The sequence below is a fragment of the Poecilia reticulata genome, chromosome 20 (assembly GCF_904066995.2).
Source record: "Poecilia reticulata chromosome 20, P_reticulata-male-v2, whole genome shotgun sequence".
Classification (NCBI taxonomy): Eukaryota; Metazoa; Chordata; class Actinopteri; order Cyprinodontiformes; family Poeciliidae; genus Poecilia; species Poecilia reticulata.
The window spans coordinates 19,120,144-19,141,165 of NC_088849.1; the positions used below are offsets into that span (position 1 = coordinate 19,120,144).

At 39.1% G+C, this 21,022-nt stretch overlaps 1 protein-coding gene across 4 annotated transcripts in view; it reads left to right on the plus strand.

Annotated features, from left to right (window-relative positions):
* Positions 1 to 21,022, plus strand: part of pou6f2 (POU class 6 homeobox 2) — a 96,776-nt gene that overhangs the window by 71,366 nt on the left and 4,388 nt on the right. For all 4 annotated transcript variants that reach the window (XM_008396660.2, XM_008396658.3, XM_081601990.1 and 1 more), the window contains 4 exons: positions 1,474 to 1,611; positions 8,474 to 8,683; positions 11,501 to 11,654; positions 15,515 to 15,683. In XM_008396660.2, the coding sequence (XP_008394882.1) occupies positions 1,474 to 1,611; positions 8,474 to 8,683; positions 11,501 to 11,654; positions 15,515 to 15,683 (671 nt within the window). The remainder of the gene's footprint in view (positions 1 to 1,473; positions 1,612 to 8,473; positions 8,684 to 11,500; positions 11,655 to 15,514; positions 15,684 to 21,022) is intronic.

Genomic DNA, 21,022 nt, shown 5'->3' on the forward strand with positions numbered 1-21,022 from the left:
AAATATGACTGTTTTAGTAGTTTAAGCACCAAATAACATCAACGTGTTAGTTTTGATGCACTTCATAATTCAGCTTGTGATATTTTGTGTGGTTTCAGTTCAGTGGGAAAACAAACTAACTGTGATCAACTTGGAGCTTTGAATTGAACATCAATGTCTAGTGTTTCTGCTTTTAAACCCCTGTAAGATGAGTTATTAGTTTACCATAGTTTTACTTTCCGCACAGAAAACAGAATGACTCAGATTTGATGGGGGTTTTTTCTCAACATTCGAGATGTTCTTGTTTCCCGAAGGGCGTCCACTGAAACACATAAAAGACAATCTTGCGATTATTGAGGAAAAACTGGATGACTTTCAGACGAGAGGAGGCAATATCAATCACGGCCAATTTGAGGCCACCAACATGAAATATGATTTCATAAGACAAATGCAGTGTCATTCTTAATGTGCTTAACCTTTACTGTCAATGAAAAAGTATTGATCGCTCTGTGGCATTTTTTCATCATTTGATTTCAGAAAGTGTAATAATATATGGTGGTGGGATAAAATAAAAAAAATAAATGGCATCTGTATCTTTGAAGAAAGCTGAATTCTCAGCAGAATGCAGAGAGTTTGGAAAAGCTGGAACCATGTTTGAGCTTTTCAGTCATCCCAGTTAAGTTAAGTAGGCAACCAGTACGAGCAGCAAGCCGGAAAGCAGTGGTTTTCTTTATTCTATTGAGTAATCGGGAGGTCTGCTTTCTCTTCTCAGTCTTTGATCTACTTACTCAGCCTAATAAGGCTTCACTCCACTGTGGTTCAACCAAATCAGCAGTGCATTTTCAGCCCCCTAATAAGTGGTTAGCTTGATTTATATGGGCAATCTGAGCAATGTGGCGGGCTCTACAGCCTCTTCTCAATGCAAGAAGTCTCTTTCCGCCACCACAGGCCAAACCAGATGAGTCCATTACAGCAGTGTGCAGATGGTCATTTTAACCTTCCTCTGCCTCAACAGTATCACTCTGTTAGAGTCTTATGAAGTAGGAGGATTTCTTAGTCGAAGTTTATTGAAGCGACAGACGATACAGTGATGCATAGCCTTGCTGCCTGGCTCTATTGTGAGAGCAGCGAGCGGGTGGGCCATTGCTGCGTGTCGAAGGACTAGACTCGGCCCGTGGGGAGCCCCAGAGGCCAGAGAAAGCACTTAGAGTGGTAAAATGGCCACTTATTCACAGCCTCCCTCCAGTTTTCACTGCTCCTCCCTACCCTGGAGCCTCCCACTGGGTCCAGGAGCACCAACCTCTGGGAAACATTTGATAAACTGCGTGGCCCTCTCTGCTGGACCTCGTAGCAGTTCGCTTATTCTGTCCTGGGCAGCAAAACAGAAGTATGAAGCTGGTTTGCTAACCTCTTTGGGAACTTGTATTGTAGTCTAAATATGTGATAAAAAAGAGCAGATGTTTTTCTGATAAATGATGTTTTTGCCCTCTGCAGCTTAACCCCCTGGCTAGCCAGGCAGCTGTGGCAGCAGCAGCCGCCATGGGGTCCATCGCTGGCTCTCAGGTGTTCAGCAACACCCTGTCAAACCTGCAAGGAGCCACCGGGCAGCTTGTCACAAACGCACAAGGACAGGTGAGTGTAATACACAACGATTATAAAGTCGTGCAAAAATATGCCCCTGAACTCCTGCACATTTTTTAATAAAAAAAACCCAAAGCCTTGTTGTATTTTATTGGTCTTTTATTGAAATGATTCATTTAAAGAAGTGAATAATTGCAAAGCGGATAGAAAATGTTGAATTTTTATTGAAGTTGCTTTTAAGCCAGGGTGTCCAAAGTGCAGCACAGGGACTTTTTGTGGCCTTAGGGCTGGTTTTCTGATATTCCCAACTGCAATTCAAAGATGATAAATAATCAAGATTTTATAAGTAAAATCATGTTTATCCAGACACTTTTAGTGAAAAGCCAACTTTGCTGCACCCAAATCAGTTTCATCTAATTTATTAAACTTGGCAAAACATTTTGAAGGAAATTCACCCAAATAATGTTCTTATACAAATAATAAATTTGTTAAATCTAGCCCTGACTCCTGAGTTGTGAACGTCTGTAGCTCCTCCAGAGTTAGCACAGGCCTCTTGGCTGCTTTTCTTTGAAGCCTGACCTGTCAGTTACATTTTCTTGGTTTTTATTAAGTTTTTTTTTTTTAAACTTGTCAATTCCTTTATATGTTTCACAATTTTGTAATTGTCAAAATTCACAAAAAAAAATACACAAATCCTCACTTTTTCTTTGTGCGCTAAAGTATAGTTTTGAGCTAATTGAAAATTTTCCGCAAAAAATGTTGAAAAACATTGGGTTCAAGTGATGCTAACTCCCACCTGCAGATGGCAGTATTTCTCAATGTCAAGTTACATCCTGTGATCGATATGGTAAGTATCAAAATGTATCTGCTCAAGTTCTTTAAAAATAAAAAATGTTTGTCTGACCAGTCTGTCAGTTTATTTCTTTTCTTATCAGTTTTTTTCTATATGTAGATTTTGGAAGGGGTTCAATGAGGGAAAAAAAATAAAAGTAGCACCAAAATAATCTGTGATTTTTATTGCAAAGAAAAGAAAATCACAAGAAAAAGTCAGAATCCAGGAGGAAATGATTAGTGTTCCTTATATACATCTGACTTCTAGGTACCAAATGATGCACAGTTGGATTGATGTCCAGGTAAACTGGCTTGAATACAAATACAAGCTAAGCTTTCACATTTATATATTTTTAAAAATCCAATAAAGTCATGTATCTTTTTCCTTCCTTTGTGTTAGAATGTCACATAAAATCCCAATAAAATATTTTTTGTAACGTGAAAAAGTTCAGATTTACAAGGAAATGTAAATACTTCTTAAATAAAGCAGTTAAAGCACCAAAAATATCTTGTTATATACTTTATTACCGTCCAGCTCAACTCGAGCCATCCGTATTGTATTCCTGATCTTTCCTCATTGATTTCTCGCGGCGAGTCTCTGTGCTGCCTTGAAGCTGTTTGTCCACAGTCCGGCTGCCACCTCTCCATATATTAAGCATTTTGGGAATAAACAAACCCTTCCCTCTCTTAACCGCATGCGCCTGTCGGAGTAAAACGCTGACCTTGTCATATTTAAGGGTGGCTGCAAAATTGTTCCATCAGTAGCCAGAGGCTTGAACGATGATGCTTGTCATTGTTCGGCTCTATCTAATGAATCATCTTATCTCAGGTGCACAGTGCTCACATTAAAGCGGGACTGTGTGGACATTGTGCCCTTTTATGCCACTTTCTGTTATTTATAATAACCGCTGCTTTATTGTGTTACACTTGCACTGTCCTCATCATGTCGACTTTGCAAAAACAAAACGACACTAATCCAGCTTGAGACATTTTAGAGTGATAAAACACACGTAAACTGATTGTTTTTAAATCGGACCTTTCAGGGCTGCGTTCACTGGTTTGACCTCGTAGGGAAGTATTGTCCGAGAAGGAGAGCTTGATCCTAAACATGGCTAATGAGACAGTATGGACTTCTCTGGCTCACAAGGTGCCTGGAGCGCTGGGAACAGATCACTGAGGATATGGACTTGACGGCATGCTCTGTGCTTTTGTAGCGTCTTGGTGGCTGACACTTCCTGACATAATCAGGTCACAGAGATGGTCAAAGCCCTGGGGTACAGCCTTTGCTCCCCACCTCATTATTCCACTGCATTATTCAGACCGAGGACTCTGAAATATCCACTCCCCTATCAGAAGGTCCTGCCCCTCCCTTCCCCTGAATGCAGGGTACTATACACAACTCACATAAGGCAAATTAAGGTTTGTACATTCTTTCGGGGTCTTTTTCTATTCATTCAAGGTGTAGTTTGATTACAATTCAGGGGGCCATCTCTCTCATCCTTGCGCTCCACGTGTAAACAATCACTTTTCCTTGAATCTGAACCATGGTGTGTCGTCTTTGTTCACTTAATTTCCTCTACTGTGCTGTCAAAAGGCCTTTTCATAAGCAAGAGCTTTGAGAACCTTGAAAAGTGTCAAGACTGATGGGCCTTTGGAGTTCAGTTTTTAAACCTTAATTATATTGGCTCGAGTTTTTTTTTTTTTTATTCTCCAAGGAAAATCAATGAGGCTCTTTTATCCTCGCAGCCTCTACAACAGTGATTAAGACTGCGGATAAAAGCCACAATTATTAAGTCACTCTCACTCTAAAGATACTTTTTTACAAATCACAATTTTTTTCTCTCTTCTTTGCAATGTAAAATCTTTCTTTTCCTTCAGGTTTTGCATGCAATTAATTCTGTATTTGCAACAGAGACACTGAAGGCTATTTCCTCTCTAAACTGAGCAAAACCAGGCAAAACAACTTTAACCCTGCATGTCTCAGCTTTGTGCATGAATATCTTCTCTTATTCATTCTCTGTGACCTGTAGTCAGGTTTGGGGCAGTTAATTCTATTAATGTTGAAAGCAACACACTCACAGGTTGACTCACACAACAGGTGAAGTTGAACTCCAACACAAGGCGATCTGGAGCCTCTAGTCGTTAGATTAACTGTAACCGATGAACAGATGTTGACCTTTTTTATCCTGCTGCAGACATCAATCTGTAGGTTGTTTACAAGTTAACTGATTATTGTTTTCATCCCCTGGTGAGAGTTTGTGAACATTAACTTGCAAGTCTCCACACAGACATTCAATTGAAGTTATTTCTAAGCCAGGGGTGTCCAACATGTGGCCCGGGGACCATTTGTGGTCCTCGGTCTGTTTTTGTGTCCCCCAACTGCAATTCAGAATTGAAATAAATTTGGCAAACTAATTTTCTTAGGTTGGAAATTTTTCAGTATAACACAAAATATTCAGCTCCATCCATCCATCCATTCATCTATCCATCAATCCATCATCTATGTATTCGTCTTTCTATTCATCCATCCACCCATCTGTACATCTATCCATTCATCCATCCATCAATCCATCCATTCACCCATCAACCCATCCATTCATCAATCTATCCATCCAATTCATTTATTCATTCATCCATCCATCTATCCATCCATCTATCCATCCATTCATCTATTCATACATCCATCCATCCATCCACCCATCATCCATCCCTCCATCCTCTGGAAGTTTTTGATATCTTTGCAGATTAAAAACTGATCACTACAGAAATGTTGTTTGTAAATTCAAAATGAATTTATGTCTTTCACTGTAAAAAATATTTGGCTAACAATGTGAAATGGAAATTTGACAAAGTATGTAAAATTATGAGAGTTTGACCACACTGTTGTAATTAAAATGCTCTCCATTGCCATATTCTGAATAAAACAAGTGCAGCTCAGGTTCTCAGGGGTTTTTTATTTTATAAAAATAATTCACATTTTAGATTTTTAACCTTCTAAAATTACCAAAAGGAGAGTAAGAATCAGGAAGCATACCTTCTTCGAGCATCCCTGCGAGGCAGCTGTTTTATTTTTTAATTTGCTCAGAATTTGAGAGCAGACCTAAGCTTAAAATTGCAGTGAGAACTTGTGTGTTGACTTTCCAAACATTTTTTCCCCTCTTGGGCCCCAATTCACCGCATGAACAGTGGAGGAGAGAAAATGGGCAGAGATATTGCCTGGCGACCATGGCTAAAGACACAGATTGCCCCGGCTGGAGAGATGAGATGACATTTCTCTGGAAACAAGAGCAGCATAATCTTAATGAGTTCTGCTGGATGGAGAGAGGCACGTCTCTCACACATGCCATCCTATGAGCCGGAGCCGAGGAAAACACAGGAAGTGAAAAAACAGGCAAAAACACGGACGAATAAGTAAGGAGATTTACTTAGCAAAGAATGAGAGAGAGGTCCTGGAGGCTGCTTATTTATGAAGTAGTTGTGTGAGGAAATTGCTGCATAAGAAACCCACAATCAGGTGTTTGGAGATGGAAATTACTCCATGCCTTTATCAAATTCCCTGAAGAGAGTTTCCTGCTGGTTGTCAAAGTGTACTTCAGATTTAGAATAAGAACATGTAAAAGAGAGAAACGGCCTCTTAGCATAATATCGCTTGGTGGTGGTGTTCATCCTACCCATCGTGCTGCCCGTCCCTTTGCACTTTATTCAGGTGGGGGTTAAAAAATCCTTTCAATTCTTTTTTGTATAAAAATTATCTGATCTTCTCAACATCTATCAGTCCTGTGGCTCTTAGCGAACATTATATTTTATGCTTGTCAAGGAGAGTAGAAATCTCAAATGTACTATAATCACTAATGAATCTAACACATTTCTTATTATCTGAGAAAACAAAAGAGCATCTTAATCCTCAGATAAACTTGAGGTATTCATTCTGACAAGACAAAGTTTATATCATTTAGTAGATTATTTTTGGCAGCATAAAACATGAGACATTCAGTGTTTTTAAATGTTTTGTTTGCATCACAGTATATTATTTTAAACGATATAAATGTGCTTTTTTGCTTTAAATTAAAAGCCCTACTAATGTTCAAACCGTTGATTTCTTTTACATTATAGTAATTACATCTTTTACTTGGAGTACAAGGCTTTTGTATATTAATATTTTCAAAAACCTTTTACTAAAGATTTGATCCAATTTGGAGGCTTTGTTGGAGAACTGCATTAAAACTCAGGCCACAACGACAAGTTTTTATCATCTGCAGCCAACATTTGATGTAAGATGGTTGTTACAGACCAGTGGTGATTCTTTATACAATGAGAAAGATAGCAATAAAACTAAAAAGAAGCATATGACAAATGGGAATGTTTTTCAAGAACATCACTTGTGTTGGTCGGGTTATAATTGCTGTGACACGCAGTTACAGTTATCACAATAGTGCCACAAAATATCGTGAGAAACATTTCATATGGCGCACCACTAGTCTCAAAATTAAGTGTAAAGTAAGCCATTATGTAAGAAAGTCATAAAGCTATTTTTAAAAATTCATAAAAATATTCAATTTAATCCACAAATGTCTTTAAAAGTATTAACTTGCAGAAACAATGAGCTGAAGACCGCTTTCCTAACAAACTCTGACAGGTCCCTCTTAGAAATCCAGCCAAACTGGAGCAGGGTGACGCTGCCATAAAACATCTGTGTGGATATTCAGATGTAGGGGCCTCGGCACGTTTGGGACGAGCACAGAGCTGTCAGGTTCACGCTCCTTTATTATGCTTATAGAACAACCACTTAGTCCAATGATGATGAATAATTGAGCGGAACAAGTTCTGTGCCACGGTGGTATTGCAAAGTGGGATCAGTGGGACTCCGGAGACATGGGCGTCAGGCGGGGCAATAAAATATGCTAAGTGGCAGGAGCGCATTACAGGGAGTTTGTAAAGCCGGAGCAGAAAGAGGGAGAGAGAGAGATAAATTATCTGTTCCCTAATGCGAAGCAACATAAGCAAATGAGCCGTGGCAGGGATGAATTACACATCATCGGCCCACCTTTCTTGCGCAGATCCCTCCCCATTATGTCAAAGACACGAGAGGAAGAGGAGGAGGTGGAGAGGGGCCATACTCTGTACGCTGGCAGAGAGCCTTGAACTGAAAGAGAACGAGTCCAAGACTTTGCCATTTTTTAGCACAAGCTGCTTTCGCCTTGTTTCCAAACAACAGAATTTAAAACGACGGCGCCTCGTCCGTGTGGAGCAGCTCTCTGGCGTAATGAGGCGTGGTGGAGGAGCGCTGCCAGCAGGGGGGCCCGGGTGACGGCCGCTGCCCAGAACCAGTCCCCAGATGACATTAACCTTCATCATAGTGAAGAGGCGCTAAGTCCCCCCTAAAGCGCCACTCCCGGCTACACTCTGGCAGCTCTGAGAGCTAAAACGTTGCAGTGACACTCTGCCACCCCCTTTGATCTGCCCTTCCTGATTACAGCCACTGAAGAGAGGAGAGGAGAGCGTCGGGCGGGGAGGGGGCTGAAGTACCCCTGGGACCCTGAGAGTTGGATTAGAGACACGAGGTCCTGTCTCTCTCTTCTTCTTCTCTCCCTCTTATTGTTTCTTTGCACTTGTTCCTTGGCGAAAACGGGGGTCTGTGTTTCTCAGCAGCCTCACTCCAGAAACAGACAAAGACACTTCAACACACACGCACACTCTCAAACACACACATCCTTGCTGATGTCAGCCTGGAGATGGATAATACAGTCAGTGGTGTGCACCATCACACACACAGGTATTCAGCGCTGACCTTTGCGGTGCGCTCCCAGCAGTCTGCTTTGGCTTCACTTGCTCCAGCCTGTAAAACCACATCAGTGACAGATGATCAGCGGACACTTCTGCATCTTTCTCTCTCCGAGTCCCACTGCTCTGAACCAATGTGCTCTGATTAGCCTCATTAAATGCTTTAAATGTCCGACTCATTTCTGATAAAAAAAAAATAATCATTTTCTTTGATACCTCCAGTAGCGTTTAGCCTCTCTGATCTTTCTGTTTCTTTAAAACCACCCAGCTGATTTTGTCTCCGCTCTGCCCCCCTTTGTAGATAATTGGAACAATCCCACTGATGCCCAACTCTGCAGGGCCCTCCAGCCAATCAGGGGGTGGCAACCCAGCACTGCAGGTACAGCCAATTACGCCTCAGCTTCTGACCAACGCTCAAGGCCAGATCATCGCCACGGTGATCGGCAATCAGATCCTGCCTGTCATCAACACCCAGGGAATCACGCTGTCACCAATCAAGCCCGGACAGCAGGTAACATACACACTCCTGTAGGAACACGCTAACACACACGTGAAGGCGGCTCGCCTGCAGAGCAGCCGGTTACGCTCCTAAACTCCCAAAACTGATCAAGGCCCGGCTTTAAAACTGTGGAATGAGCAACACCTAGTGGAGTTTTTTGTTTATTCATGATTCTGGCCTGATTTTAAAAGTGCTGTTCCTTGCAAAAACATTCATTCATTCATTCATTCATTTCATACACTGCAAAAACACAAAGACTTACAAAGTATATTTTGTATAGTTTCAACTTCAAACATCTTAGTACACTTGAAATAAGACAAGACTAACTTCCATGTAATTTTTAGAAAGTTAAAAGAGCTTTTTTTAAGTCAATAATTCCTTAATATTGATGAAGAAGTATTACTTATTAGTCACATATTCTGCCAGTAGAACTAATACGTCTTCATCAATATTAAGGAATTATAAACAAGCTCCTAAATCTTGCTGACAAGTTAGTTTAATCTTATTTAAAATGTAGTAAGATATTTACACTAGAAACTGGAAGATATCCTACCAGAGTTCTCAAGTCATTTTGTTCACGTCATTTTGTGCGTAGATTAGCATTTTGACCACAGTCAGTAGATGATGGAAATTCTCATTTTGTGGTGCCATCAATAAATTTTTTGGTTATTGTTTCAAGTTTATTTTAAAAAAACAACAACTGGAGATTACATATTAATTAACATTTACATGTAAATTTTAATTGCACACAAAAAACTCTTCATAAAGGAGAAAATTAGATAAACGGTTATTTGCAATTTGTTGTTCAGTAATTCTGACTTTTAAGTTAATAAGTAAGTTGAATAGCACAAAAAATAGAGTTGTATGCAGTCGAGCTACGCTAAGCTAAACAGACTAATCACGAGCCGATGAAAATTAGGCTGTGTCCTAAGCCACTGTAAACAAATCAACTAAATAGTTTTCGCAAATAAATTGCAAAAACTATTTAGTTGACAATTTATTTGTTATTCAAGTTATTCATTATTCACTCTAATCTATTCCAATGTTGTTTTTCCAAAATCTTCTTTCTCCATTTAGATTTTATTTTACAATGTAGCCAGTGTTTTTTCCACCTAAAAATTGTCTAAACAACTAGTTGACATGCACAATTTCAACAACCAAATAAATCGTGGTGTCACTAAAATGAAGCTGAGCAGAAAGTTTCTCATCAAACAGGGAGACAGGAAGCTGTAAAACTTTGAAAAAAAAGAATAACATCAACAAAGTAAAAGAAGTCCACGATATTTTTTACAGTGGATTCTTTCAGAGACATTGTAAAATTGGAGGGGAAGTCGAACTTTAATCACAAATTTGATTTTTATTTGGAGAGATTTTGAAAACAGAGTATCAGAATTATGTGCTATTTGGCAAGGTTTGTGGTTTAAATAGAATAAAATGTGAAAACCATTTTGAAAGGAATTGTATTCTTTACTTACACTCTTATTTGCATCATTTCACCGATAAAAATGTTCTTTGGTGGAAAAAAAGAGTGCTTGCCTTTTTCAACTTGTGTGTGTGCATATTTGTCAGTAAAATATTTGTGGAGTCTCACTGAAACTTATAAAACTCTGCAGACTTCCCCCCAAAAAATCTAAAGGGTAAAAACACTTTTCATCACCTCAGTTAAAGCTCAAACCTTCCTGCCTATGCTTTCCATCTCTCTTCTCCCTCAAAAATCCTCCAAAACCTCCTGGTTTTGTCCTCTTTGACCCAAACACAATTTTTTTTATTGTTTTATGCAGGCTGCATGAAGCACTTGCAGTTTTGTGTTTTTGAAGACCTTCCCCTCCCAACTTTTCAATCTATATGCTGCATAAGATGCACGCCCTCTGATGCATGGATGCTAGAAATGTTATTGACTTGATAATGAAGATGTCAGAGCAGAATTACAGGGTAAAGGTTCACATTGAAGGCCTCTGCAGTGTAGAATGGATGAACTCTTTCTGAAGATGGACACCTAATTGTGGCACCCGAAACGGCGGATCATACTCTTGAATGAATTAATGCATTTGTAATAATGTTTATGCTCGTGTCTGCACTTCAAAGCCGGCGTGTACACATTGTTGCACGGGCATAATTTACGGTTGTCAGAGCCTACAGTCTAGAATATTTCCAGTGAAGCTAGATAATTCTCCGAGCCTGTCAACAGTCCTGACAGTGTGTGCATCGCTGCTGACACCCCTCCACCACCACCACCATCCAAACAAACACATGCCACAGAGAAAATAATTAATGGCAAAAGAGGAGAAGAGAAACCAGCCCAGTTTATGGTTTAGACAGATTTTTCTTTTCTTTTTTTTTTTGCTTCTAAAGTAAAGACATGCCGTCTTGATCTTGTAAAAGCAACTCAAATGTGCATAAAACATGAAAATACATCAGTTTTTGCCATCAGTGCACATAGCTGGCATTTCATGAATTATGTTTCATACGAGGATTGCTGCGTCCAGACGTTTTCTACCCACATTCAGGCTCCTGTTACAGGCGTCACCACAAGCCTGATGAGAAAAAAACAAGATTAATTGTCAAGTGCTTCTTTTCCTATTTCTCCAACTAGCTTTTCTCTGCAGAGAAAAGTGATTAAAAAGCACAACACAGATAGAAATAATATACAGAAATACATTCATCATCATCAAGTACTGGGTAGCATGCATTATATTCACCATCTAAGTGGCTAATTTAGCTCCATAACGGCATTATTGTAAATTGTTATTACGACGATGATCGTTAACAGGAGTAATGTTTATCTGCACCACAAGCTGCCGACACATCACGTTGCGTTTGTGTGTCCAGCTGCCTCAGGCTCAGCAGGGTCAGACGGGCCCTGTGTCGTCTCAAGCCAACCTGCTCCACATGCCCCACAGACAGAGTCCTCTGCACCAGGCCTCTTCCTCCTCCTCCACCTCCTCATCTTCCTCGGCTCTCAGCGTGGGGCAGCTGGTCAGCAGTAAGTGTCCAACGCAACTCGCAGAGAAACAAGAAGGTTTTTAACACCAGCTCACCATAGTTAGAGCAGTACTTTAAACTAAATGTCTGTGGCAAAATACAGTATGTTTATACTGTAACTGTGAGTAAGTTTTATCTGAATTTTAGGTGTTAAAGCAACAAAAAAATGTATCACTGGCAGTGAAACTTTGACGAACAAAAATCTGAAAAGTGTGGAGTGCATTTTTAGTTAGTCCTCTGGGTCGGTACTCAAGCTCAGATTGGATAGGGAGCGTCTGTAAACATCAGTTTTTAAATCTTGACCTTGACTCTATTAAAGGTTTGACTTAATAGTGCTTTTTTTATCAACTAAGTTTAAATGTTTAAAGTTTTATTTTTTTTTAAGCCTTCTGTTGCTCAGTTAAGTGAACACGATTTTTAATGCCTCACTCCCCTACTTCACCAGTAGGTGGCAGTAATAGCTATTCGCTGTTCCTTTAAAGCTACTTTGTACCTTAAACTTTACAATGTTTAGTTTTCTTCACTCAGTTTGCTTTTCTTGAAAACTATGTAGATGAAAATAATATTTTCAAATTGAGTACATTTATTTTAAATTACCTTACCTAAATTTCCATGATTGCTATCATTGCTACCAACACGTTCAGATGCAGACAGGACTTAAGAATTTGTTGCTCTGACAATAGAGATATCTTAAAATAAGAGCTCATTTATTACTGATGAGGTGATTTATTTGTCATTTTCCCAGCATTGTGAAATATTGAAAATAATAATTCAATCCACTTTTAAGGGAGCGAGATGGTCACCCAAATCTAAAAAGACTGTATTCAGAACAAAACATCCATCCATCCATTTTCTATACACCCTTGTCCCTTAGTGAGGTCGGGAGGTGCTGGTGCCTATCTCCAGCTAACGTTTTGGGCGAGAGGCAGGGTCACCCTGGACAGGTCGCCAGTCTGTCGCAGGGCAGCACAGAGACACACAACCATGTACACACACAGTCACACGTAGGGACAATTTGGAGAGGCCAATTAACCTGACAGTCATGTTTTTGGACTGTGGGAGGAAACCGGAGTACCCAGAGAAAACCCACGCATGCACAGGGAGAACATGCAAACTCCATGCAGAAAGACCGGGAATCGAACCCAGAACCTTCTTGCTGCAAGGCAACAGCTCTACCAACTGCGCCACTGTGCAGCCCAGAACAAAACATAATAATGTAAAATAATAATGATACATAATAATGTAAAATAATAATGATAATGATTGTAATTCCTCTAATTCCTTGAAGGTTATCTAACGTTATAGACGCTCTGTGCGGACAGCTTTTGAATGATTGCTTTACTTCTTCCTGTTGACTGTCATTTCTATGGTTTATTAAACTATCTAAAGTGCCGTTTGTTATGTACGATGAACATAAGTTTCATTCTCCTGATGCGTTGGCCTTTGGCAGGGGCTTATAAATCACTGGGGCTCAGCCTGTCAGCAGGCAGCTACTGCCTTTAAAAACTCGGGTTTTATTCAGATAAATGTTATTTGTCAGAGTCGATTCTCCTAAACTCCATGTAAACTCATTTCAAAGGCCGCCATAGTTCCACTGAATTTAATTTAAAGAAAAAACAAGTCGCCATTGATCAACTTGTTGTGGACGTTGTGTTTAGTTTATGTTTACTGGTGACTCAGAAAAAATCTTATAAACCATTTTGGTCCGCACAAATCTTTACCAGCCAGTTTTTCTTTTCCAGTAAACAGGATTAATGCTTTACGCTGAATATGAGCTTCATCACTTCCTCTCAATATCGTTTACAGCCAATATGTTCAAAGTAAAATCCTCTGACTGTCAGAGTTGGAGAAAATGAAATGTGTACTTTCTACAGACAACATTCCTGAAATGAATTGAAAAGCAAACAATGAATGCTAACAGGAAAAACTAAATCATAAACAAAATGCAGGGAATGTTGTTTTTTTTTTTTTATCTTTGGCTCATTTTATACTTGAGAAAGTCACCTGATGATTCCTGCTGTGATCGACTAACATTATTACCTGTTTTATATCCAGTTTTAACTTATCCACAGATTTCTCTGCTCTGCATGAAGAAAAGCTGAAACTGAAACACATTTTAACCAGGATTTGTTTTGGTTTTGCTGAATACATCAGCTATAAGTGGCCTCTTCAACATCCACCAAAGCAAAAACTTTTCAATGTTGGATTATCTAAAATTATTCAGGAATTCAAGTCCAGATCCTTAATACTGTCATCCTTGATCTTCTTATAACAGATCAATATTGCAAACTGTCCAGATCAGTTTAGAATATTTTTTAAAATTTTGTATCTGCATCCGAAATGAAAATTAACTCTAAATTCCTGTTGTGGCACCGTCAACAAGACCTTGCAATTACATTTTATTGATAAAAATGGACTGAACTTACATAGCGCCTTTCCAATCATTTTGATCAGTCAAAGCGCGTTCGTTGGTTTTGGTTGTGTGTCGCTTTTATTTCAATTTTATTCATTGGTTTTCATTGATTTATGTTGGATATTTAAAATATCTTCCAGTTCCAATGTGGAGTGTTTCTTACAAAATGAAAGTTTATTGGTGTTTGAGAGGCTGAACTTCCATTATTATGCCATTATCATAATATTATTTGGAAATGGTCTCACTATAACAATATTTATTGCACTAATTATGAGGACAATTTATCATCATTTAATATCGTGACAGGCCTACACCAAAGAATCTCATGGCTTATGTTTTTTTTAAATTGTCTCTGTATTGTTTTGGAGGTTTCTTTTTTTTTGTAAGATTAACTTAAAAACCTTTTTTAGACTATTCTGCGAAGCCTTAGTCAAAGATTTATCACAGCAGTATAAATGAGCTCGGTTCCAATCCTTAAGTCGTGTTTGAGCCGTGACCTAATATCTGACGAATAATGTGGATCCAGAGGCTGGACCACTGGAGAACGGCTTCCATTAGTCTTTCAATCTACTAAGTAAATAGCCTCCACTGGGAATGATGAAGAAATGCTCATCACAGTGGAGATGATGGGACCCGAAGAAGCCGTGAGTGCTCCGAGTCTGCAGTCGCCCCCTCATCCTCGTGGCGTTCACACGTCTGGAGCTGCATCGCATACGCTGCACGTCACTTATGAGGCACAACGAGATGGCAGCCTCATAGATTTTTGCTTAAATACGCTTGGAGGAGTCCTTTAATAATTCATTGATAATGACCAGGATGAATTATTCAGAGGCACAAACTTTGCTTTGGTAAGCAGGATGCCAGGGCACCTGACATTGATGTACAATGTGAAATCACTTTTTATTAGCAGGGAAATTATTTAAAAATGCTTCAGTGAAAGTTTACAGACCTGCCTTTATTTCTTTGGTGTATTTTTTTGTGTTTGTGTTTGTATTTGAGCCGTTTTGAACCATTTTAACTTCAGGTCATGCTGAAGTAATAACATCTTTACACTCTTTAATGCGAGTCTGAGGGAGTTGACTTTAGAATAAACATGTATTCGTAGAGGTCTGTATTTTAGCACATTCTTTCTACTGAAAAGAAACAACATGTGTTTATGTCCATATGCTCTGCTATACTGTAACATACAAGATTTACACTTTAAAGCTATGAAAGCCTGCATTCACGCCTCACATGAATCCACTCTTCAAAACATCCCTCAGATGTGTGAGGTTTACAGCAAAGAGAAATAACAAGTTCTGACCCAGAGCAGGACTATTTTTTAAGGTTGTTTAGAGACCATCATGATCACACACGGCGGCGCGTTCGCCTCATTCACTCCGGAAAATAAGATAAGCGACGGTGGAGCAGAGGGCTAATAAAATGAGACACGTGCGTTTGTGTTGCAGACCCGCAGACTGCCCCCAGTGAGGTGGACGGGGTCAACCTGGAGGAGATCCGCGAGTTCGCCAAAGCATTCAAAATCCGCCGGCTGTCTCTGGGCCTGACGCAGACCCAGGTGGGCCAGGCGCTCAGCGCGGCCGAGGGGCCGGCGTACAGCCAGTCCGCCATCTGCAGGTAAGAGCAAACGCAAAAAAAAAAGACAAAAAACTGAACAAGAAAGCTTTGGTTTTATTTCTAATTCTTCTGTCCTGATTCTGTCAAACGATGCAGTGCAGCGTCAGTGAGCTGTCAGGTGTGCTCGCCTCTAATCTGTCTTCTAACAGACATTATTAAGATATTAAACACATAATTGACCAACATGGCTCTCCTCACTGATCCTGCTCTCCGTTCCCTCTCAGCCACTGACAGCCTGGTGTTACTTATGCAAAATACATACACAAGTATTACCAGAAGCACTTAAAGCATTTAATAATTACTAAGGCACATCGCTGTTTCCTCTGCCTGAACATGAGGGAGCTTGACGGCAACGATCTGTTAATAAGATTCTCATATTTTACTGCCGCTGTGAGTACAGTTTAGCCATAAACGGGGCATTATGTATTCATGAGGCAATCATAAAATCTGTGTTTCATTCGTCCTGTTTTTCTGCTTCACTAACGTTTTGCATGAAGAAGCCAAATAAGCCACATCTGACTGTCAGGTCGGAATAATTGGGCCGCGTGGCTTCAAAAAAATTCCAGAACTAAATAGAAAAGTAATTTTCCTTACAGTGCAGAATGAATGCTTTAATATTTATACTTAAAGTTACCAGTGAAGGCGTGTGCAACGTGTCTTTTCCAGCAGTAATTCTGATTCCCTATTTCTTTTTAATGTGCTCTGCTGATAACCTGTAATGTTTAGGTGACGCTGCGCCGTCACGCACCTTTAAAACTTTCATCACATCAACATCAAACAGCCGATAAAAAGTGAAATAGTGCATCAGGCCCAGACTAATGTTTAAAGTCGAAAAAAAAACAACACATAAAATATTTACAGACAGACATAATTCAAATATTTATAACATACATTAAAATCCATTAGCTTCAAAAATAAACACTGTTACGCATGTTGCTAAGATGTTTCTTTGTTGTTGTTGTTTTTGTTGTCTGTATGACATTAGACATGACATCCTGGTGTTTTAAGAAGAACCAGGGGAACTTCACATGCTTTAGTTTAGTTAACATCAACATAGACATGAAGTTTGAGGAGAGGGACGTCGCCGTAGCTCTGGGGCTCCGGCTCTGAGCCCAGACAGCCAACACACACTGACAGATGCTTCCATCTTGTCTGTTTTCATTGCTCAACATGTTTCCAGGCTCTTTATTAGTTTTTCTAAACAGGCACTTTTGCTCAACTAAAGGCTGACTGAAATATGGTTTGAGTCTTCAGAAACGTATGACATTTAATGCGACTTAAAGAATTAATCACCTTCAAGTTCAGGTTTAGAAACATCAACTATGCTATCCAGCTTCATATTAAGAATTAGTTGATTACAACAAAGTCGATTGCCCCAGGAACCCTTAAAACCAAAGAGATTATTTGTTAGTAAGTAACCTTTTTGTGATACTTTTGCAGATTTGATTCATTACAGTCCAAGATCAGGATAAACTTTATTGTCCCCAAGGAGAGGAAATTTGGAAAATGGAAAGAAAATTACAAATACAACTGACAGAAATATGAAAAACTACAGTGTATCTGTAGTAGCCTAGCAGGTCGAATTAATAATGAGGCTGACACTAACAGGGATAGCTGAACAATTTTAATATCTGTTTTGGATTTTATTTCCGATAACTGCGGTCAAGAAAACGGTTCGGATCAGCAAGGAACGCTTTAGCCTTTCTTGTGGCTTCTTCCGTAGAGCTGAGGGAAAACCTCTGCTGCACATCTTCACTGCGCCGTTCGGTCTGGGCGAGGGTCTTAAACCAACAGAGAAAACATTAAAATCGACTCAACAAAATTAAAACTTTTCAATTTCCAATAAAATACGATGAGCCTTCGCACAGAGTGCAACTGTATTAGCTGTAAAGGTCAAACTGTTGTCAATAATTGTACCAAAGTGTTTGTAACGTACAGCCTCTCCAGCCGGTCCATGGATGAAATCTAGAGGGCATGGTGGAGGATACTTCCTAAAATCAACTGAACATTTCTTTTTCTGACGTTGGTTTGCAGAAATGAGCGTTCAAACCAATTGTATGCCTACGAGCACTTATTATGGACATAAACGATGTTTCTACCGAGAAGTCAAATATCCAAACTAAATTCTGCCAGGACGACAAAAAGTGTGAGAGCTTCCTGTGGCATGTTTAATCAAATATTAGCAGGTGTGGGGGTAATATATCTGAGACTGTATGGAGAAATTCCCATTAAAGTCACACTAGTTTACCTAATTGTTGCTTAAAAATATTTTTAGGATTGTTTTCCTCCAAGAAAAAAAACTTCAGAAGCCCAAATTACTAAAGCATGTGTGGCAAGAACTGTGAGGAATGCAATTAAATAAAAGGTTTGCCATTCACCTGAAATATGTGAAAGACAAAAATTAAGTGGTTGGTTGATGCATTTGAGGTTTTGCATTACCCAACAGGCGATTTTAAGTAGCTTATATCCGTAGTTTTCTTATTATTGTTATCAACAGTTAAACTCAAGTGACCGTAGAAGTTAGTTTTTGACTCTGCCTCTGTTCACAAATGTTTTACTTTTGGTTTAGCATGAGACTTCCTCCAGATTTAGTTCATCTAAACCTTCACGAATGAGAGCTGAATCTGAGTTAATGATGTGAACTCATGATTGAAATTGTTTAAACATGTTATGGGAAAGGAAAAGTTTAAAAATCTAAATGTACACTTCAAAAATACTGAATATTAGATATTTTTGTTTTTTTTAGTGTAAATAACTTAGTACACATGAATTAAGACAAATCTACTTTACAAGAAGTTTTTTAAGAAAACACGGTAGCTTATTTTAAGTCAATAGTTCCTTAATATTAATGAAAAAGTACTTGTTCCACTGATTATTTCACTAAAAAAATTGGAGAAATGTCCAGTACCTTTTAATCAATATTAAGTAATTATTGACTTAAAACAAGCTCCTACATCTAGCTGAAAAGTTACTTTTAAAATAGTTTGTCTTAATTCAAGTGCACTAAGATATTTACAACTAGATCAAAAGCACTTGGTAAGACTTTGCAGTGAAAAACAGATAAGTACTGGAGTCTGTTCAAGGCCGCCTTAAAAAATGTATTTTTCACTGCTGAAAAATTACACTAAATTATATAACTGAATTATAATTATTACACAAACAACAGAAAAATCTACGTATTTAGTTCAGTTATTGAAGTCGGCTACCATTCAGGTAGCTTCTTGCTGTTGTTTTAAACACCAGATGCAGTAATTTTAGTGTTTCATGAAAAAACACTCCTCAGAAACGTTTGGACTGAAATAGACGCGGCTCCCGACACCCCGCCCATCCTGATGCACTAGAGGGGGGAGTTGTGCACCCCAGCTGAGAAGCTCTCAGCTAATTTAGTATCTGCGGTTCCTGTTGATCCATGAAATGTCCTGTCTCCAGTGACTCTTCATATTTACTAATGTATTCCCTCAGTATGGAGCCCTCCTCTTTCCACTGTTTAGGACGGGAGGATGGGGTTATAAATAATACCGCCTGTCGACGACGAGGTGTAGGAACAGAGGAAGTTCACGCATGCATGGGCATCTCGCCCTCAGCTCACCTCACCGTTAAAAAAAGGCTTTTTTAGTTTGTTTGTTCCTCGGAGAGCACAGCTTCAGTGTGGCTTTCAGTGTGAAAGCATTTCCACAATTCTGGAGGAGGAGTTACTTTATAAGAACAAAACTATGCTTTTATCAGCTGACGTTCATTGATGAGTCTAATTACCGGTAAATTTTATTAGAAAAATTTCTGAATATTTATTATCGGTAACGGTAGCATCCCTGCATCCCCATAAATTCTGACCAACAAATCCAAAAAGAATCACCAAACATCACTGAGTAACTAACCTAGCGTTAGTTTCATATATATATATATATATATATATATGGTTTCTCTTTTTAAACAGAAACCATAAAAGATGTGTCCTTTAACCAGATTGTTTAATGTGACAAAACCACAAAGACAGTCTGGCTGGGATTGTTAATTTTGTTATTTCCTTCCTCTCTTGGTTCCAGAAGAGCACCAACCAACCTCAGTTTAATTGAAAATATATTTGAATACAATTGTTCTGTTCTTTCCAGCTTCAGGTGCTGTGGACCTATTCTCAGACTTATCTCTGGAACGTAGCCTTAAATTATTAGTGGAAATTTTGCCTATTTGTGGATTTTTTTTCCTTGAACATATATTTCTGCAAGGTAAAAAGGAAATTGTGTAAAAAAAATGTCAGTTTAGATAAAATTCTCCCCCAAAACACATCCATCCATCCAATTACCAAGTTCTGAAGATTTTAGCAAAGTATTAGCTGAAAAAATCTATTTCTTCAGAAATCACACTCTTGGTATACATACCAAACAGGTACATTTTTATCGTCCTTTCCATAATGAGGCATAATACACAGTAAAGGCATTTTCTTCCAACTAATTAAAAAAGAAGCATTGCAGTTATGAGAGGAATCTTTTCAAGGAAAAACATTGAAAAATGCACCTGACAGTCACTGAGCCGCCTTATTACAGTCATTGATTTGCTCCACAAGCAGACTGTGAATATGCTCTTGGTAAATATAACCTGAGAAATTGACAGCACGTTAATCTATGTCTTGATTAAAAATTTATTTTTGTAAATTAATGATGATGTCACATCTAAGTGCATGTTTTGGTTCTAATCTGGGGATCAGAATGGATGTATTTGTCGTAATTCCTGCTTTGCTTTGCTGTTGATTTCTGAGAACAGTCTTAAAAAGCTGTTACATTTTTTTTGGCATGCTTTTTGTGCATTAGCTGCATCTGCTTTTTAGCCATCTGCAGTATCTCCTTGTTCCACTATTGCCAGTTTGGGACAGAGAAGCTGCACAGCTGCAGCCAGACAGTTGAAGACAGTTGCAGCGCTTTGCGCCTCCAGCTGCTGCAGCCGAGGTTTTTCTGGGTGCAGCAGGACACAGATGGACACAGAGACGTTTGTCTCACAGGGTTCCTACGCAGACTGCAATTTAAAGTCAGGATTAGTGTGGAAAAATAAAATTGAGAATGGAAAAATACCGGACTTTTTTTCTTAACGAATTGCTTAAAAGTTTTCAGACAATCATCCATCCTTCAGTGTATCGTCTTTTCCTCTGTTCAACCAAAATCATTTATTTATCCAACTGTCCATCCATTTGTTCTTCTGTTTATCAGTCTGTCTGTCTGTCCATCAATCCATTGGTCCATGTGTTGGCCCACTCATCCATCCATTGCTCGAACCATCCATTCTTCCATCCATCCATCCACTGTTCCATCAATTGGTCAAACTGTCCATCATCCATTCTTTCATCCATC